The 20,667-nt window shown below is 39.4% G+C and overlaps 1 protein-coding gene across 1 annotated transcript in view; it reads left to right on the top strand.

Moving 5' to 3' along the window:
* The window catches only part of dph6 (diphthamine biosynthesis 6), a 42,809-nt gene that overhangs the window by 9,829 nt on the left and 12,313 nt on the right, over window positions 1-20,667 (top strand). The window contains 7 exon segments of the mRNA XM_056768509.1: window positions 4,442-4,503; window positions 6,635-6,729; window positions 6,801-6,894; window positions 7,352-7,502; window positions 8,602-8,721; window positions 9,806-9,935; window positions 10,014-10,191. Coding sequence (XP_056624487.1) covers window positions 4,442-4,503; window positions 6,635-6,729; window positions 6,801-6,894; window positions 7,352-7,502; window positions 8,602-8,721; window positions 9,806-9,935; window positions 10,014-10,191 — 830 coding nt within the window.

The following is a 20,667-nucleotide window of genomic DNA, read 5'->3' as shown; positions in this document are numbered from 1 at the left end:
GTTCTTCTGCGTATGTGTGTGTCTGTATGTGCATGTGTGTGTGAGCATGTGCGTGTGTGCGCGCTACAGGACTGTTAAATATTGGTGTTCTCTGAACTCACCCGAAGCGTCTCGCAGTACAAATCATGTTTTAAAAGCACATTCCACACATTCGTGTGATTACTGCGGCCCGGAGCAGTGTGTTCTTCCGCTGATCTACAGGTAATACAGGAAGATTTGATCAGTGCGGCCTCAGGCGACTGTGATTATAGAAATGAGAAGACGGGCCGTTGGTGTTTATGGGTTTATGGGTCAGGACCACCGGCTGTGTGTATTGACTGACTAAATGAGTGTGTATTGAGCCATTCTCACATAAACACTCATGATATATAAAAACTATATCACAGTCATTTTCACATTATCTGCAATATACACACACTGCAAGGGTATTTACTCGGGAACATACATTTATAACCAAAAACAATTATATACGAGCACAAAATAAATCAACCGTAGAAGCTGTGTAAATAGAAATGAAGTACACGTTGGACATTTTAGTTTACTTAAGTTAAAACTGAAAACGTTTCTGTTGATTAAAATCAAATTAAATATTGACCTAGAAATTACTGGATAAACTGAACTATAGGACAAATTTAATGTTGCCTGAAGATAAACTGAAATAAGTAAAAATCACTAAAATGATAACAATAAACTAGAACTTAAATAAAAATGAATCAATATTATATAGCAACATATAAAAAATTATTATAAAATGACAAAGTATATAACAAAATTGCTAAAACTTTAACAAAAATTAAAGCTAATTTTAAATATTAAGATAACCAAATAAATCAAATCAAGTCTATAATAACTGTGCAATACACTTGTCTCAGTAAGTGTTAATGTAATTTTACTATTTATAAATAAGCTTTCTTGGTCTTTTGAATGTGATTTACGTTTTACTACTTTTGATTATTTGGTTTAAAGTTTTCAATGTTCAGGTTATTAGACTGTCACTTAAGCATTTAAGATAAACATCAGAGTAGAGTGAAATTGGCGTTTTATTCTCTTTATTGGATAAAAAGATAAGATCTTTGTCGTGTCTGCTGAATTGTATTCACCGGTTGGCTATTATTCCTCACACAGCTGTTGAGTTTCAGATAAGTGGCTGAACAAATGTTCTGATCTCTCTTAATCTCATCTGGCGCGTGGGTTCTCGTACTTTGGGTTTTCTGCCGGAACCTCTCGCTGGCTCAGAGATCAGGTTGATATCACAGCGCTATTGTTTCTGCTCAGCTCTTGGAGAGCATCGTTCAAAGGATGAACACGCTCGCCTTTAGCATCACATGCTTTTTTCATCTGTTTAAAAGCTGAAATGTTTCCCAACATGAATGCAATTTTCCCAGCGTTCTCTGCTGAAGGCTGAGATTAAGGTCGAGCTGTCAGTCTGCGCTCCTCAGATCCATAAAAACCTTCACAGGTCTCGGCGTCTCTCGTCGCTATCTGCAGTCTGCGCTCTTGGCTTCAAATTAAACATGTAGGCCCAACACAAGCGCTTCTTGTTTGAAGAGCATGTAATGATAATCTTCTGTCGCTCTCTGTGCATTCGCTCTGAAATCTCTCGCACTGAGATCCTGCTGTGTTTTCTATTTTATTATTTATGCCTGTAATTTATGTAATTAATATCTAATCAAGTGTTCATTTCACCTGCCTGCAGTCAGATGCTCGGCAAGCTCTTTGAGTTTCTAGATGATAAGACCTAGATTCAGTCTTAATACATGTTCCATCCAATTGATTTTCACAAGATTTGATAATAAATGTAAGATAATGGATGAAGTTAACAGAGAGTAAAAGTCACCAAAAATCGAATCGAATCGAATAGAAAATCACTATAGAGATATTGTTTTATAATCATGTTTTATTGTGTTAGTTAGCCGTATTAGATTAGTCATTATGGCTCATTTTAAAACAAACTAACTTGAGTTTGATTGATATTAATAGGAATGCACAATAAAAAACATGATTTTTGAAAAAATCTCATTTTACAACCAAAATCTTCAAATGCACTTTAAAAACACTGTACAGAACAGAATTACTCATCCTCTGCTGATGGTTGCATAACCAAACTGTTGGTGTTTCAGTAAATATTGGATAATGTGCTAAATAGTTAACATTGTTTATTAAAACGGTGAGGTGGGGACAGCGATATTTGCTAATTTCAGGTTGGAGACGAGCCAGAATAAACCTTTAGCAGATAGACCACGTGCCTCTGTTTTTGGGTTTAATATGTAGAGAATCTCTATTACGGGCTCTTTTGACCTAAAATGCTCTAATTTGAAGCACATGAAATGTAAAGTGAAACTTGAAAATCCATTTTCTCACAGTTCACTGGCTCGAAAGTTCATTGGATTAAATCTCTGTTTTATAGGATAATAATGAGTTAAAGACTTTTTGCAGGTTTATGGTTCCTTTGGGCTTGAGAAGCACTCTGCTTGTGTAAAGGGCAGCGAGAACAGACGCTCAGCAGACGAATGGCGCTTGGACTGGCCTTATTGCTGTTTAATGTGCCGTAAGGGGCTGAGGTCATTAGCTTCAGGTCGGGTTGTAAAATAGGTTCAGAGGAATGAACGCCGTGCAGATCATGTAAATGAGAGGCGAGGACGGGCCTGTCGACGCCACAGCTTCCCATTGTCAGTAGATGTCAGGCTCTTCGGGCTGGGATGGGACACAGAGTCTAGGTGTGCTTCAGAATTTCAGTATTTTTAGAGCTGTCAAGTTCGGTGGCCCTTGAAACAAAAATTCATCATAGATACTATGTCTTAATCCACCCCCTAATTTCAATAATAACACTGCTTAAGGAGTCTATCATTTCTGGAGCTGTTCTATTGCCAGAAACATTCCAGTGCCCGTTTGTCCTCTGCCTAGAAAGTCACAGAATTCACCATATTTTATTATAAGCGTAAGGGTATTGCTCGTGACATGTTGTTCATCAGTGCTGTCGATAAAATATACTTTAATGCGTAACATCAGATTACTGGGTCATCGATACCTCGGTATCAAGTGGATGAAGGCGCTTCACCTCACAGGAAACCTGAAAGTTTATCCTTCTTACGCTTGCATATCAAACAGTGCTTTAATCTTTCAAATAAAGACTGTTTTATAAAACAGCCGTTCTCTTAGCAGTTTTAAGTCAGTCATTATAATTTGTTAGAACGGCATGACTTATTAACAGGATATTTAAACAGGATTGAATTTTAATGACGTTCTCCCTGTTACCTTTGTGTGGGGTTAACACGAGAGAAGGAGATTAGATATTCTCACACTAATTATGAGCGGCATTCCCCAGGGGCGAGTACTGGGCCCGCTCTTGCTCTCCACTGCCAGGCTACATTGATCCCCTGCAGATCTCGCCGTTCTGGCGCGCTTCTCTGAAAACACGCGGTCTAGAGTTCAGCATTCCCTCAGGGCTTGTGGTTAGGACCCTGACCTCTGAGGTTAGGCTGGAAAAAACACGCCTTTCACCACACAATGCCTGACTGTTAAAGTAGACTGCAGTCAGGACAGAAATATGGCTTTAGGTTATGCTGCTTGTAGTGGTTTGACATGAAGTGAGTGATGAGTGTTGCTTAACCTCCTAATGGATGTGGGATATGCAGACAAGATTTTGTCAAATGTTGTTTTAGGAAGTGTGGGGAATTAACTGCACTTAAAAACTTAACGTAATTTTTTATGAAAAGACAATATAAAATATAATTAACCGCCAGGAAATCGCCTCACGTTTAGAAAGTAAGTAATATTTTGTGCGTACCAAAATTTGGAAGAAAAAACATGTTATTTCTCAAATTAATTAGATTTTTTTATCTTGAAATCTGCAAGCCTGTTACTTGTTCTGCCTTGATTTATTTTTATGCATATATTTAATGTTTTTGTTGTGCGTATTATAAATCGAAGTTTTCTTTCAATTCATACATTTTGGTAGCTTGGTTTCAGTTATTGCAAACCTCATATAAACTGAATACACAGTTTGTTGAAATAGCTTTATGAAGTGGCTTTGTTTTATGGAAATAGTGAGACCCTGAGGCTTCTGCACATGCACATGAAGAGAGTTTTTCGGTGTGTTTAGAGTGTATTTGTTTGTTTATTTCTGTCTCTGTGTTTGATTGGATGTCCTGTAGCAGTGGCTCCTCTGAGCTCTCCCAGCATTCAAATCATAATGTTAGCAGATTGTGTGTTTGTTTATGGAAGAGGAAAACAAAGGCCTGTTTATATCCAGAGATGGATCACATCCAGGTGTCAGTGCATGATGGTCACATGACCCTCATTAATTCTTTACGTGCATTTCCAATGGAACGTCTCAGTCAGAAACAATCTGTCCGTCTCTCTTCTGTTCTGTGGTGACTGGTTCATTTCTGAGCAGTTGTCGTGTGTTTGATCAGAACGTCTTGTGTTGTGTGTCTGTCAGGACTGGATCCAGAGAAACATTTAGGAAAGTCACTGGATCAGATGGAGTCCTATCTGCAAGAGGTCAGTCAGTCTGTACCACACCTGCAACAATTTACTAGTCCTTTCAAACTGTGTGCAAAATCACATGATGTTCAACACTTCCCAATTGAGAAAATACTGTAGTGCACTTAACTGATAAACTGTAGTGAACACTGTAGTGCACATAACTGATAAACTGTAGTGAACACTGTAGTGCACTTAACTGATAAACTGTAGTGAACACTGTAGTGCACATAACTGATAAAATGTAGTGAACACTGTAGTGCACATAACTGATAAACTGTAGTGAACACTGTAGTGCACTTACTGATAAACTGTAGTGAACACTGTAGTGCACTTAACTGATAAACTGTAGTGAACACTGTAGTGCACTTAACTGATAAACTGTAGTGAACTCTGTAGTGCACTTAACTGATAAACTGTAGTGAACACTGTAGTGCACATAACTGTAGTGAACAAAGTAGTGCACTGACTGATAACTGTAGTGAATACTGTAGTGACTTAACTGATAAACTGTAGTGAACACTGTAGTGCACTTGACTGATAAACTGTAGTGAATACTGTAGTGCACTTAACTGATAAACTGTAGTGAACACTGTAGTGCACTTGACTGATAAAATGTAGTGAATACTGTAGTACACTTGACTGATAAACTGTAGTGAACACTGTAGTGCACTTGACTGATAAACTGTAGTGAATACTGTAGTGCACTTAACTGATAAACTGTAGTGAACACTGTAGTGCACTTGACTGATAAACTGTAGTGAATACTGTAGTGCACTTGACTGATAAACTGTAGTGAACACTGTAGTGCACTTATCTGATAAACTGTAGTGAACACTGTAGTGCACTTATCTGATAAACTGTAGTAAACACTGTAGTGCACTTATCTGATAAACTGTAGTGAATACTGTAGTGCACATAACTGATAAAATGTAGTGAATACTTTAGTGCACTTAACTGATAAACTGTAGTGAATACTTTAGTGCACTTAACTGATAAGCTGTAGTGAATACTGTAGTGCACTTAACTGATAAACACTAGTGAACACTGTAGTGCACTTAACTGATAAACTGTAGTGAACACTGTAGTGCACATAACTGATAAAATGTAGTGAATACTTTAGTGCACTTAACTGATAAACTGTAGTGAATACTGTAGTGCACTTAACTGATAAACACTAGTGAGCACTGTAGTGCACTTAACTGATAAACTGTAGTGAACACTGTAGTGCACTTAACTGACAAACTGTAGTAAACACTGTAGTGCACTTAAATGATAAACTGTAGTAAACACTGTAGTGCACTTATCTGATAAACTGTAGTGAATACTGTAGTGCACATAACTGATAAAATGTAGTGAATACTTTAGTGCACTTAACTGATAAACTGTAGTGAATACTTTAGTGCACTTAACTGATAAACTGTAGTGAATACTGTAGTGCACTTAACTGATAAACACTAGTGAACACTGTAGTGCACTTAACTGATAAACTGTAGTGAACACTGTAGTGCACATAACTGATAAAATGTAGTGAATACTTTAGTGCACTTAACTGATAAACTGTAGTGAATACTGTAGTGCACTTAACTGATAAACACTAGTGAGCACTGTAGTGCACTTAACTGATAAACTGTAGTGAACACTGTAGTGCACTTAACTGACAAACTGTAGTAAACACTGTAGTGCACTTAAGTGATAAACTGTAGTAAACTCTGTAGTGCACTTAACTGATAAACAGTAGTGAACACTGTAGTGCACATAACTGATAAAATGTAGTGAAATCTTCAGTGCACTTAACTGATAAACTGTAGTGAAACACTGAAGTGCACTTAACTGATAAACAGTAGGGAACACTGTAGTGCACTTAACTGATAAACTGTAGTGAAACACTGTAGTGCACTTAACTGATAAACTGTAGTGAATACTGTAGTGCACTTAACTGATAAACTGTAGTAAACACTGTAGTGCACTTAACTGACAAACTGTAGTGAACACTGTAGTGCACATAACTGATAAACCAATAAAAGTAATCCTTCATCTCATTGATGATTGACAGGTAATGGTAGATCATGATTTGTGTTGTGGGGTGTCAAGTGTTGTCAGTTCAGTGGTGGTGTGACAGTGATTATATGAAGAGACTGTTTCTCAGCTTTCACAGAAGTATGGAGTTCACATCTGTGGTGAAGGCGGCGAATACGAGACCTTCACCACGGACTGTCCGCTCTTTAAGAAGAAGATCGTGATGTGAGTATCCGACACGCGTGTGAATGTTTGTCGTGATCTCTCTCCCTCTCCTGATGATGTCACTGTTACAGCGACTCCATGGAAACCGTCATCCACTCGGCTGATGCGTTCGCTCCAGTGGGTTACCTGCACTTCACACAGATGCACACGGAGGTCAAACGTCAGGTGAGATCAGCTTTCCTCAGCCAATCACAGTACTGCTGGTGTGACAGGTGTTTACAGTTCATGCTGTCACATGGACCCTGATCCCAGAAATTTACTGAATAATGAGTGATTCTCTGAAGAGGAGTTTAGAAAAAATGACAGAAGAAGAAGACTGTGTGTGTGTGTTGAGGGTATAAAAACACATCGCCTGAGACGGTAAGTCCTTCAGTCATGAGAAGTCTCCGTCACACTGACTGATGTCATCTGACATGAGCTCCGGCGGGCAAGGGGTGGGCGGGGGGTCCGTCTGAATTAACGCTCTTCCTCTGGAGTATAATTAATGTAATTATCATACGGCCAACAGCAGATGACAGCAGGAAGATCTGTGAAATGTTAATCCGTGCCGTGTTCCTCAGGTGTGATGGGTTTATCGATGGATTCACTGATGTCAGTGTTCTGTGTGTCTCATGTGCCGCAGGACTCTGACGGCCGGCCGGTGGCTCTCTGTAAATGTCCTTGCCAAAACACCATTGACAGAATGAAGGAGGAGCTGAAATCTGCTGGAGGAGATCCAGACGTCCTAGAAGATCGTCCGTCAAACACAGAGAGCTGCTGTGAGGAGGAGACGGGTCAGAATCTTGCCTGCAATCATATTTCAATTAAACATGTTCAAATCTGAATATGATTGATCCTTTATAATACTTATATACGGTTTCATCTTAACAACATAAACAAACTTACTTTTGTGACCCCATCTGAACTTCAGGTACACATTCACAAACAATAGAACGCCTGTAGATTATTTCTGATAACAGGCAAAAGAAACCGAGAAGCGTTACTTGGCTAAACTTGCCTCTACAATATTTAGAATTTAGACTGCAATACCAAGCTCAACCGCTAGATGTCAGTGTACCAGACGCTTTCTTTACATGCGACCAAACTACATTAAATTAATTGTTTATTTCATAAAATCAACATACAACAAAAAAATGTAACACAATTATTATACAGTAAAATAGTAATACAAATTAATATGAACATAAATTATATATAAATAATTATATTATTGATACTAGCCAAACACGAACTTTATCATCCAGTAACAAAGCACTTGTGTTTGTCACATTTACAAACAGATCTGCCGGGTTTTTTTACACTATTGTCATTGATGAAAAACTTTTTTTATGTAAAAAAATATAAATATCTTAATGAACATTTGCATAAATTCAAAACGACGTCTTCAGTGGTGCTCATGCTGGTGAAACAGCTCTCTTGCTCTTCTGAAATTGCTTCAGTTTATCAGATGTTATTTAGCTCTTCTACAAGAACTTCTTAGCAATCATATCTTAAATATTGTTGTTTTTTGTATTAAATTTGTTGACCTTTTTGAGCCATCCATTTTGACTCGATACAACAAACGAAATCAAATGAAAAATAAGTTAAAGCTTTGTTTGTAAAAAAGCTGAATCCACCTACATTAATAATATTAAGAAATAAATCACCACAGGTTTGACCTCGAAATGCTTTAAACACATTTGAGACTGAATCAAGACAACTGTAGAGAATACGATATGTATTTTAGTATTTGAGTAATTAAATGTTATGTTAAACGGCTTCAGACACACACATGATGTCAAAAACTGCTCAATGAGACTATTAAAGCAAACATGTTTATATCCTCATTTATTTTCTTCTGTTAGATGATGGTTGAATTGTGTTGTGTTCCAGTCGGTGGACAGTCTTCAGTGTCACAGAGGAGTGCAGCGGGTTATCAATGGATAACAGGACTGACCGACCCACACGCAGACGTCCAGAGTCAAACCCGACAAGTTTTCACACTCCTGCAAAGTACGACTATACATCTCATTTCAGCGTGTGTTTGAGCTGACGGGGGGTTGTAGTGAAGAGCTAATGAAGAATCACAAACAAACATCACAAACACAAAGCTGTCGGCCGTTTCTTCAGGGTTTACTTCATCAAACGCCTTTGTTTCAAACACGCTTTCATTTGCACTTTCTCTGTGATGGTAAAATGTGCTTTTAAGAGCTCGGACAGAGCGAGAGCAAAGCGCGTCTTATCCTCCGTTCAGGACTTCAGATTACAGCCGGAGACTAAAAAAACGCTACTTCAAGAAAAGACGGCCGAGCGCGCTGTGTGGCTGTTTTCATCGCCCGCAGGACTTTTAAAGAGCGAAGAGAAAAACATACCCGAGAGAGAGAGAGAGAGGAGAGAGCGTATGCGTCTGGAGATGAAAAGCATATTTAATGTTTCTCTTCTTAGTTGACGAAACAGCCTGAGACAATATTAAGCAAGTTAATATTTAATAACCGGCTCTTTGTGCGAGAGAACGCTGACACACGAGAGGCCGAAAGAAGAAACAAACTTGATGGCGTGTGAGATTCTGATGTTGAAATCATTTTCACACTTTCTCTCTCTCTGTGTGTGTGTGTGTGTGTGTGTGTCTGCGTGCATGTTTTTCATGAATGTTGGATTTAAAAAGGGAAAGCAAATCTTAACCTAAGAGGCCGAGTGATAGTGTCTCATTCTCCAGAGACAATTCTGTGCTCTGTGACTTCAGGACTTTAATAGAGAGTCTAGTAAGAGTCAATTATTCTGAATATGTATAAACTATATATTATATATTATCTATTCAAATATTTATTTGCTCAGGAATCTAAGCCGTGATGGGAAATAATGAGTTAACCTTATTTAAAAAAATTACATATTGTTCTTCAGACTCCAGACTGTAAGTAAACGTAAAAGATGGAATAGTATCATGTTTGATTTATCATGTTTTATTATTATTTTTAAAGAGAAAGTTATTAGCAGATCAGCTGAGACTGAGCGACAGTAACAGGGTTGACTCGGTTTTATTTTTAAAACTGATATGGAGAAGCGTTTCAATCTGATGAATTGTTGTGTTGTGGTGCAGGTGAAGTGCAGGCGAGAGGTTTGCTGTTGGATGATGTTGTTCTGGTTCATCTGTATGTCAGCGATCTGCAGAACTTCAGTCTGATCAACTCTGTTTACTGCAGCTTCTTCAAACACAATCCACCGGCGAGGTCTGTACGTCTCTCACCGCATCAGTCACTGAAAAACAAGAAAACAGTGTGTGACTCGCGTCATGTCGTCTGATTCAGGGTCTGCGTTCAGCTCCCTCTCCCCGGCCAGCAGTTTCTCAGGGTGGACGTTCTGCTTCACCACCGCACGGAAGTTTGTGAGGACGAGGAGACATTTCACCAGAGAGATGTTCTTCACGTTCAGGGTCTGTCTCACTGGGCTCCGGCAAACATCGGCCCCTACAGTCAAGCTGTGCGGGTACGACACCACACACACACATACACAATTCATATCTGAAGAGGTTTTAAAGAGGTTTCAGAGACACACCGTGGTGCTGTTACTCTTCTAACGATAATCAATGCACCAAAAAACAAAGTTACCACACTTTTACTGTATTGAAAGAATGGAACGCATAGTGGATTATGGATTTGTTTTCACGCTGATACCATCATATCTGCTGGATGAAGTTCAGCTTCATGGATGGCACAGTTAGGATTTTTCTCAACTCATCCACGTTTGACAGGTGTCACGAAATAGATTTGGTCCATCAGATGGTCATGAGCACAGCATGTTAATATCCAGCATGATTTCACTTGATGCAAATGTGTGTCGAAGTGACTCACTGTGTATGTGTGATATCATCAAATCCATATTTCAGTCACGTGTAAGGCGTCGACTGCATCCCATCACGCCTGACAGCCGCGCCGCCATCTTACATTTGCTCAATTGGAAAAGTGTAGACAGTTTCCCATACTGATATAATTACCCCCCCACTGTGCCCGCGTCACCCCCCGCCGCACGCCAGTAATGACAATCCACCGCTGATGATGTTTCCTTCTTATCTGTGTGTGTACCGTCCAAACCTCTTCAGCGGGAATAATCTGGGATTCTTTGTTCAGTCACATGGCATATTCATTTTTGCTAGAATCCCCTGGTCCTCCGTCCCGTCCTGATGTAGTGATCAAATCAGTTCACTGCGTTTTATGAAAACAGCAGCATGTAAAAGATCTTCATTATTAACACATCATCATTATCTCTCTATCAGATCAGACTTTTTGGGGTTTTCTTTGCAAAGCTGAGCTCAAATTTAACGCGTCTACCCTGTTACCAGAGTTATTCTGCAACTTGTGAATTCTCTGTATAATCAATATAAGTTTATCAATACCTACAGTGTAAAGCAGCTCCTCAAGACTGTCTGAGTGAGAGTTTCAGTTCATTTTTCAACCCTGTTACTTTTACATTTATTGCTTAACAAAAACAATTAACATGAAAACTGCATTTAAAATGTTCGCAAATTTAAACAGACTGCAATAGATTTCCTCCTGTTTATTTTATAAATGTGGAGGGAAAAGGTTTATGTTTCAACCTGTCATCAGTAATGAGTTCATTTGTGAAATTAGTGAAATCCCTAACTCTCCACTGTTTACCTCTGTTATCATTATTTATTAAGTAAACCTCTCATTTTCTGCCGTTCCTTAGCTTCAGAACTAGTACATTTAGGTTTGTATAGTGTGATTATTATATATAAAATGCAAAAAAAATTAGTTGCTTTAAATAAAATAATTTTCTAAATGAATACGTTTAAAAAAGGAAACGTTTATTTTCAATATCCACTGACCCTTCTTTCACTGATCATAAAGAAGAACGCTTTATTTCGTGTTGGATTTCTAGTAAGCGTCTGATATTTCTTTCATCGAGTTATAATGAGTACAGTCTTGTTGTAATTGCGTTATATATTTAGTTTGGTAACGTGAAGGGTTCTTATCGGCTTTGATTTGGGGAAATTGGTTAACCTTTGTGTTTGTGTTTCTGTAGCTTCAGGCTGTGAACACATTCCAGCGTCATTTAGATGAAATTAAGCATCACACGCGATGTGTGCGCGTCTCTCCTTTTCAGTCTTTATTAACTTCAGCGTGGAGGTCACGTTTAGCATAATAGTGCAGATATCTGTAATGAGCCTGTAATCAGCCTTAAGATATATTCCACTGTACTTCTGCTTCATTTCTTCCTCTGAGGAACGTTCATGCAAATGGCATCATCAGGACTTCATTTCAAGGCTAAATATTTAGGTGCGGACTTTCTACCATCATTTGTGAATGCTTGACACTTTCTCCCGCAGCCATACACATAATAGAGAGGAATGTGTTTTACAAGCGAAGGAGGAAAATCAATTTCCTCTCTTAACAGACGATGATGTTGGCACATGGCTGGAATTGACCCACAATTAACTGAAGCGGTAGTAAACAGAGTTGTGAATCGCGTGTCGCCTAAAATCCCTGCACATCGTCATAATAGAATCCGCAAACCCACGAAAGACCTCGGCACGCGCCGGGAACGGAGCGCCGAGACCTCGCGCCACAAGAAACCTGCTTAAATAATCCAATTTACCATCCGCGGGAAAGATGTAGTCGTGTTAGTCCCAGTTTTGGGAATACACCCACTCCTGAACACGCTGTCGGGAGGGACGCTTTATTCTCTACCAGCCTCCAGTGGCCCGCCAATTGGATTTGCATTGGATTTTGGAGATGGTAAAAACCGCAATCTGACGCCCACAATTAGCGTCAGAGAGACCGCCGCTGCAGGAGCTCTTGGGTAATCTGCTTAAGCGTGTTAAATCTGTTAAAACAATGAGCCTGTTAGAAGATTCTGAAATCAATAGACGTGCGAGTGTCATCAGAGCCCAACACATGCTGGTAATCCTCATGTAAAGCTCATACGTGTTGTCAGAGTTTGATCATTGTTGACCAATTAAACATCAACCGCTTTCCGTATATCTTTACGTGTGCATGCATTGGGAGTCTCTTGAGCTCCAGGAACAGCGATATATCATGCGTTCTGAAGTCTGGTGATGTTGAATGGGATGAAGATGATGAGGGCAGGAGGTGCCGTGCGTTCAGTGTTTGCATCACAACTCGACGAGTGGCAGAAAACAGCCGGATGTCTGGAGGAGGTGCCCGTCATCTCTCCGTGCCGTAATCTATTAAAACGCCTCTTTTATCTCGCCGAGCCCTTGTCATATTTTATGGATTTTTTCATAAACACCGCCTATACTTCATAAATGTCTCAATTTTCTAGTCTATTAACATTACTTGAGGAGCGGTTGATAAAAGAGGCGCGCAGGCGTGAAATAATGCCCCGGTAATATGATGTGCCGGAGGCCAGAGGAGCTCTCCAACAACGCACGGATGCCATCGGCTCCAATAAACACACCCAGATCACTTACCAGAGACAATGAGCTGGAGAAAAATCTGCCTTATACTGCCACACGCGTCTGCTCGTCGACCTGCTCTCACATTCATTCACATGACAGACCAAAACATCGTTTCTGGGACTGGATTTAACAGGTTTTTGCTTTCAGATTCACAAATAATTTAACTAAAATTACAAACTGTTATAAATAATGACTTGAACGCAAATTATATTTCATCATTTAATTATTTGGATTTACGCATACTAATAAAACGGTAATGAACTCAATTAAAAATTATTTCTATAAAGGTTTCTACAATTTTCCAGTTTTGCAAATTTACAGAAAATACACAGCAGACATTATAGACATAAAAATGTAATCTTACAGCTAATGTATAATATATACATTAGCATTGATAACAGTGATAATAATTGTTTGTAGCTTTGTAATCTGACTATTTTTTAAAGGCAATTTGAATTATTTATAAATGAAATCACAAGCTGAAAAGACTTGCATCAGCGTGACCGATGGATTTGTTAATAATGTCATAAAAATATCTAACCAGCCAAATATAAAACGCATTATAATTTTCTATCATGCCCACAAAATCATATTCTTATTTTAAACTCATGTAACCTTGAAAAGGGATTAAAACCACCCGTACCCGTTCTGATAACCCGTCTGATCTCGGGATCACTGATGGGATCTGATTTCTCCATGCGTTCATGCATTGGCTTCTTTTGTGACGGGTGGAATCAGGTCTTGTTTTCCGAGGTGGTCATGTGACCTGCTGTGACATCATCACTTATTCTTCTGGAATCATAAGCACGTGTGCTGGTACGAGGTTTGTACTGGGAGATGATAGTGGATGAACTGGATCTGTCAGAGTGAATTGTGTTTGCGTGTCCCGCGCCGGCGCTCTCGTCTCTTCATTAATGTACTCGTCCTGACAACTCATCCTGATTGTGTCTGAATGGTCTTCATGCGTTATTGCTGTCTGACGTCTGAAGATACAAACACAAACTCTCTGTGTCTGAGGTCAACACTGCACTTCCTCTCGTCCTTCTATCATCTTCCTCCAGTCTTCTGTTTCGGTGTCGCGTAGAGTGTGAGATCTCTGGGACAAAGAGACGAATCCTAAATTAGTTTATTACCTTTCTTTTAATACCTTTGTGTTTAGGTAAATGGATTGTTAATGGTTCATTCTCTGAAATACCGACAACATTTATCTCAGATTCCAAATACATAAATAAATCACACACAGATATATGAAGAGTTTATTTCCAAAATGAGATAACTCTGTTTTTTATTTTTTTCTAAATCATGTTTTTATTGTGCATTCCAATTAATATAAATCAGACTGCAGTTGTTTTGTTATGATTTAATAACTCAAAATACAGCTAACTAATACAATAAAACACGATAACATAATTTTATATAAAAAAAGTAGTTATCTCTTTCATGGAATTAAACTCTTCATATATTTATCTATCTATATATATATATATATATACATCACGATAATCTCTACGTCTGCTTGTAGAAGAGGGAAGGTCGTTTTAACTTGTATATGAGACGGTCAGTTGCTGTGTTCTTGGCTACTATAAAAAAACTGGAATAATAAAAGCTTATATTTGAAAAGAAGAGAAGCCAGCGAGTGCTTGTCCGGCTTAATCATCGTCTCGAGGAGGAGGAGAGGCGCACGGCCGCTCTATTGCTATGGTAACGAGGGCTCTATTCCTGTACTCCAGCGCTTGACGGGACAGACACTGACAACACCACCATCACCATCACACAGAAAGAAGAAAATACTCAAGACCAGCCAGAGAAAGAGAAGAGAAGAGCAATACATTACTCACATACAGAGAGAGACACACGACTCTTTCTTTTCATCAACCTCGTGAATTAAACTAAACATCACATAGCTTCCAGTTCTCACGCGACGCCAGACAAACCTCACGAAAGGGAAATTTAATGGCTGTGAGTTAATGGATATTAACATTTATGTTCCATTGACTTTTCCTCATTGTGTTGTCATGAATTTCTCATGAAGTGTTTGGGCCTCATTTCACATCAGACAGTGTCCGTCCACAGATCTCTATAAAACACACAACCGTCTTCAGCCGTGTGCTTTTGAATCTTCTGGCACATTTCATCCCAAAAACAGATATCATATTTTTATGAACAACAAAGCCTGTTTCTGGGCATGATATTTTCTATTGCAACTTTATTTTCAGGCAAAAAAAATCTCTGTTGTCTGTTATATAATTATAAATGTTCTTATTCTCACACATTTTATTCACTGTCAATTTTCATTACTGTAATGGTAATTTATTATAGTAAACGTTTTTATTTAGGAACAATATCATAATTATGACAATTATTATAATTGTTGTTTTTATATCTGGAGGCAATACAACAAATACTGCCATTATGTATAAATAATACAATACATAATAGGAATGTGTTAAATTATTATAAGAAATGACGTTAAGCCTAAAGTCAAATAATTTATCCTAATGCAAAATATTTCTTTATTATTTGTGGGTTTTAGTGAGATGAAACTTGTTTGTCCGCTTGAGAAAAAATATTAAGTTTGAGTTGATGGTAATGTAAAATATTTACACAGATTTATTCTGTGCCTTTATTTAAATGGAGAAAAATACGAATGCGTCTCCAACAGATAAAACAGACATCATGTTTTTTTTTTAAAGAATATTCAAGCAAATATAAAGCAGTCGTGTGTAGTGCAGAAGAGTTTGATTTATGAACTTGATTTCTTCTAGTAGAATATCTAGTGTTGAGTTATTTTTGTGGTTTTCTGCGGATGAGCAGAGCTGATATTCACTTCACTTCTATCACAACTGCCGTGCACACAAGAGAAAGATTTCTGTGTTTTCATGAAGTCACACTGCCCTCTGTTGAGCGCTCACACAAACTGCACCTCTGCGATGTGTGTGTGTGCGTACATGCGTGTGTGTGCTGCAGTGCAGTTGTAAATGTGCTGCAGGTCACTGTAAGCGCTGTGCTGCGGGTCTGTCCTCTCTGTGTGTGTCCGGCCGGATGTGATTTTTTCTTGCAGTGGCTTCATAGGCCACGCTGGCCCGTGCCGCCTGCGTGATGTGACACGGCTTGACACGCCGCTGGCCGGGTGGAGGAAACCACTACCACCACAAAACATCGTCTGAGCAGCAAAAGCATCGTCTGGACGGCATCTGCGTTTAGTTGAGTGGATCTTACCGTGTTTAAAGGAAGAGAGACGGCTGGAGCAGTTGAAGGCCGTAGCATCATTGAGTCCGACATCTCGCCCCACGGCCGAAACGGCCAAACCTTCCGATTCTGTCGAATTAGGGAGATTAGCGGGAAAGCGCATAATGCGGTATGATGGAATTTGTCATCATTTGCATTGTCCTGGAAAGATCGCGTTTGATGGAGTGACACGTGCGTGGGCTCGTGTTGTCCCGCGGGCAGGTCACGGGGGAACGGCGGCAGACATGATTTTTGCGGTATGTGCATCAGTCGAAAAAGCCTCACAACCAATTCGTCAAAGAATCAGGCGACAGGACCCTTTCTCCTCTCACCAACACCAAAATCGCTCCCCCTTCTCCTCTCTCGTCTTCAAAGAGAACGTCTGAGTTTTCAAGATTGAAACGATGATTGGACTTTAACATGACCGGTTGATAATAACGTTAACGTTGGCACAAACAAACGTGATATGGGACAAATATGGCAGTTTTTGTTTGGTGTGTTGCATTGTGGGTAATATGCGAAGAGCTCCGTCTGACCTTGCCTCGGCTCCAAACAGCCGATAGATACGCAGGAAAAAGCTGCACGGAGTTGACAAAAGCGGAGGTGACAGCGGTGCTCATGCGGGCGTTTGTGGGCATGTCGGGGTCAGACAGCCGGGAAGCTTCGGGAAGGAGGGGCCGTCGTCGTGGTCAGCACTGACGGACACCAGCTCGTGCGCTCTCTCATCTGACCGTCTGCAGTTTCATCGCATATTTTATTCCGTCTTTTGAAGGTGCCACTTAAAAGACTTTCCTTTATGAATTTTGCGCAGCTATTTATATCTCTGCGGAAGTAAAGCTGATATCCACTGACAGCCGGGCGCGTGATGCTGCGCCACGAGCCAATGAAAATCCAGACGAGAGACATCAGGAGGCCTTCGGCGCGAGCGGGGCTGACGAGGTTCTCTCGGGCGTTTGGTGTCGGAGAATAAGCGTTTCCTCAGGGCGTATATCAGCGCCGGCTCATCTCTCATCATCCTCATGTGTGTGATATAAACACCAACCAGTGGCAAACGCAAACACACACAGCGTTTGAGATGTGATCGATTCTGAGCTCAAGAGTTTGTGTGGATTCATGTTAAACCTTCTTTAAGGGTGTCCATCACCATAACCCACCATAGAAATGACCAAAAACACTTGAGATCTCCACTTTAATATCGTCTCAGATGTAAAAGAGTCAGAAATGTGTCTGTCATGTGAAGACAATGAGTCAAACTGAGCTCAGATCAAAAGTCAATATTATTAAAGATCTTAATATCAACTCAAACATCAAATCCAGATGATTTCTACATTCAGTTTACACCTCCAGACTACACAATCACACTCTCATTTCCTTCTCTTTTAATTTCTCCTCTAAGCAATTTGAATAGAAACATCTGAGATGAAGTTTATAAATCTCACTGTGAAAGAGAGACCAGTGAGCCGTGTGATCAGATGTTTGAATCCGATCGATAGTTCCTGAAGATATGTGTGGTGATGATGCCGTCGTGTCCTTGACCTGAAGAACATCTCTGAGTGTTTGTCAATAGCGGGTCACTTTACCCAGCGCCGTGCGGCCCATCGCCAAGACACAAACACAAATAAGAGTCTTGTACCTCAGAGATTTTAGTGACACGCGCAATTAAAATGCTGACCAGCTGTTGTGAAATGACATCTGCAGCACATCCAGACCCAGAGCTGTGTGACCTTCTGACATGATGAAAGAATAACATCAATTGTTTGCTATAGAGAGAACATGACTCTTATCTACATGTGTTGAGGAAAGAGCTGCTATCACACGTCCAGATGAGAGTCGCTCAGCGTTCTTGTATTCTCATCAATGCTGTGAAGATGTGTGAGAGTCATTCATGAAGATATTCATCTCACTCTTTATTTCTCTTTTGGATGTTTTCTTCATTTTAATAAGACATACAATAACTTCATTAATTGGAGATTTAAAGCATGGCGTTTCAGGTCACTTCTTGTTCTCTGCTAAAAAAGAAATAATTCACTCAAAAATGTAAAGTCTGTAAAATTGTAATAATTAAAGAGAAATGTAAAATTAATCGAATAAACAAGGGTTTTCTGTTTAGTCCCATACAGTGTTATATTACTTTAATTAATACTTTAAAATTTAGATTTATTGTGATCATTTTTTATTTCATTTAAAGTTATTTTGTTATGCGCTTTTTCATTTCGTTATTTCTGTTTCTTTATAGGTTTATTTTTTATTTTCATTGATTCCTTTTTAGTGTGTAAACCTAAACTTATTTCACTTTATAGATAAGACAACATTTTACTTTATTAATTTTATTTTCTCAAATAATGGCCTATATTTGATTTGATTTCAACTAACAGAAGTATTTTATTAGTTTTAATATAGTCTTGTATATGAAAAGGCGCTGCAGAAATATTCTGTCGCATATTTTCCTTTTGTTCTTCAGTGTGGTAGAAACCAACAATATACAGGACGGCTTGTAAACCGCACAAAGGAAATGTGTGTTTTTTTCCAATGTTAGGTTCTTAAAAGTTGTGTTTTTGTAAACTGTTGGTTGCTTGTGAGGAGTTAAATGAATAGCTCGGTTTTCTGACCCCTATGAATATTAATAGTCTCTCTCTCACTCTCTCTCTCTCGACTGGATTAAAAATGCATGCGGCATTGTAGTTGTTGATCAGATTTTGGACGCTCATGCAAATTGGCCTGTCGTCTGTGTCATGCGAGACGATGAATAATGTAGTTGTGTTGTATATTCAGGGACACGTCATTGACAGTCAATTAACAGGTTTGACTGCTGTGTGAACTCTTGCGTTTGAACTGTTAATTTTATGTAAATCATATTTCCCAGATCTCCTCCTGGATCACCTGAGCGAAGTCTCTTAATAATTGATCAGCACGCACCTGTTCTACACTTTCAATATTAGAATAGCGAAGTGCTCTCGCCGTTTGATATTCAAATCCATCAAATCTCTGCCTTTTATGACACCCTGAAACCTCTCTCGGCCGTTTGAAGCATCTCTCCGCCCCGTCCCGTACAATCGGGATTCGGAGCAAAAGCTCTGATGGCTGCTGATGGCTCGTAACCCAAATGCCAATGACGATTTGTCGTCGACGTCTGCATGATGCGCGTGTACGGCGGCGGCGTAGACGGATGGCATTCTCTCTGCGCCGGATAACGCTCGCAGGTAAATGATGCGGTGATTGATCTGTCATTTGAAAGCTGTAACCCCCCCCCACCCCCCATCCCGGTAATTCGGAGCGGTCCGGGCAGATGCTGAAGATTCATCAAAGTTGACAAGTGAACCCAGGAGCGGAGAATCGCGAGGAACTCGTGCCATTATGGAAATGGATGTGACTGAATCCTCCCCCCAGCAACGCCGCTTTTGTTGATCTGTTATTTCCGCAGCACATCCGGCAAAATGCTGATTTCTGTACGGAGAAGAAAAAATGAGCATGATCACACGTTTAATAAACATTCAGCTCTTTATTCTTTATGAGCTTTGTTCAAATCTCTGCAGTTTTGGAAATCATCTTGACTAATAGGGATGTAAGGGTTCACTCCGCTCACGATGCGATTCACGATACGATTTATTTACAAAAAAAATTCTTGAGACAAGCTAGACATGAACGACTGCTGCACATTTCTTTGTCAAATAAAAATATATTTCATGTCAAATAACAACCATAATGCAATTTTAGATCCGAATCAAATAAATAATAAACAAACTACGACTTTGTCTGTGCTTTTCTTGGATTTTTTTACAGTTCAGAAATATCAGCATATCCACGATTTCCAAGTTTGCAGTCACAGCTCCCCTGCTGTTCAAAGCATGTATTACCATTCAAACAACACCTCAACCGGCTTGAATCGTCATGTATTACAATCGATTTTCAACCGGCTCACTAAATCGCTACATCCCTATTGACTGATGAAGCACAGGTCTCTTCATGCTGTGTGTGTTTTTATTGTGTATATCACGTGGAACACAACGGAAAGATATTTTGAGAAAAGTCTTTGTGGGTTTATGAAGGTTAATGGGGTTCAACAACATTCTTCCAAAAATCTTCTTTTGTGCAGAAGAAAAAAACTCATACAGGACACAAGGATGAATAAATGATTTGTCTGAAGCCTCACGTTTTGTGTTTATATAATGGGGTTTAGAGTTCTGAAGTTTCTTTTGACCTGTGAACCCATGAACTCTTCAGCGATGAAACGATGACACAACAGCTGCATTGAGTCTGATGTCAGGGCCGTAGATCTACCGCGGTAATCTTTCATA

The sequence above is a fragment of the Triplophysa dalaica genome, chromosome 15 (assembly GCF_015846415.1).
Source record: "Triplophysa dalaica isolate WHDGS20190420 chromosome 15, ASM1584641v1, whole genome shotgun sequence".
Classification (NCBI taxonomy): domain Eukaryota; kingdom Metazoa; phylum Chordata; class Actinopteri; order Cypriniformes; family Nemacheilidae; genus Triplophysa; species Triplophysa dalaica.
The sequence above is the reverse complement of the archived record's forward strand: the minus strand, read 5'-3'. Positions and strand labels throughout refer to the sequence as shown.